The 694-nt window shown below is 60.6% G+C and overlaps 1 protein-coding gene across 1 annotated transcript in view; it reads right to left on the bottom strand.

Annotated features, from left to right (window-relative positions):
* Positions 1 to 116: 116 nt before the first annotated feature.
* EMH_0029540 (uncharacterized protein) overlaps positions 117 to 694 on the bottom strand; it is a gene marked incomplete at both ends in the record, with an annotated part of 3,646 nt that continues 3,068 nt past the window's right edge. The window contains 2 exon segments of the mRNA XM_013494314.1: positions 117 to 131; positions 135 to 694. Coding sequence (XP_013349768.1) covers positions 117 to 131; positions 135 to 694 — 575 coding nt within the window.

Genomic DNA, 694 nt, shown 5'->3' with positions numbered 1-694 from the left:
CAACACTAGAAGCAGCAGCAGCACCACAAGCAGCAGCAGCAGCAGCAGCAGCAACACAAGTTTTTTTTTTAGCTCGCGAGGCAGCAGGGAGTTGCAGCGCCAGGGCCCCATGCTGTTCAGCTGCTGCTGCTNCTGCTGCTGCTGCTGCTGCTGCTGCTGCTGCTGCTGCTTTGCTGCTGGCTAGCGTCAAACAGCAGCAGCAGCAGCAGCGTGAGATATCTGTCTTCGTCTGCCAGCAGCTCTTCTATGAATGCTGTGCATATGGGGCTTGCTGCAGCACTTGCTGCTGCTGCTACCTCGCGCTGCTGCTGCTGCTGCTGCTGTTGCTGCTGCTGCTGCTGCTGCTGCTGCTGCTGGGCCGCAGCAGGCAGGGTAAGCAGCAGCTGCAGGCTGCTGTATAGAAGCGCGCGAGCAGCAGGAGGCAGCAGGTGCAGCATCTCCGTCAGCAGCAGCAGGATCTGCTGCGTCTGCTGCAGCGGGAAGGCCCTTGATTGTATGCTGCTGCTGCCTGCTGCCTGTACACCCCAGGCCAGCAGCAGCAGCTGCTGCAGCACAACCAATCCATACACCTGACGCGGCTGCAGGCAGCAGAACCTCTCGCTGCTGAAGCAGCAGTTCAATGCTTCTGCTGCTCTCTGAGCAAGGAGGCCGCAGTTGCTGCTGCTTGCTGCTGCTGCTGCTGCTGCTGCTGCTG

This window comes from Eimeria mitis, genomic scaffold (assembly GCF_000499745.2).
Source record: "Eimeria mitis Houghton genomic scaffold, Emh_scaff1105, whole genome shotgun sequence".
NCBI classification, from domain to species: domain Eukaryota; phylum Apicomplexa; class Conoidasida; order Eucoccidiorida; family Eimeriidae; genus Eimeria; species Eimeria mitis.
This window is presented reverse-complemented; position numbering and strand designations above follow the sequence as displayed.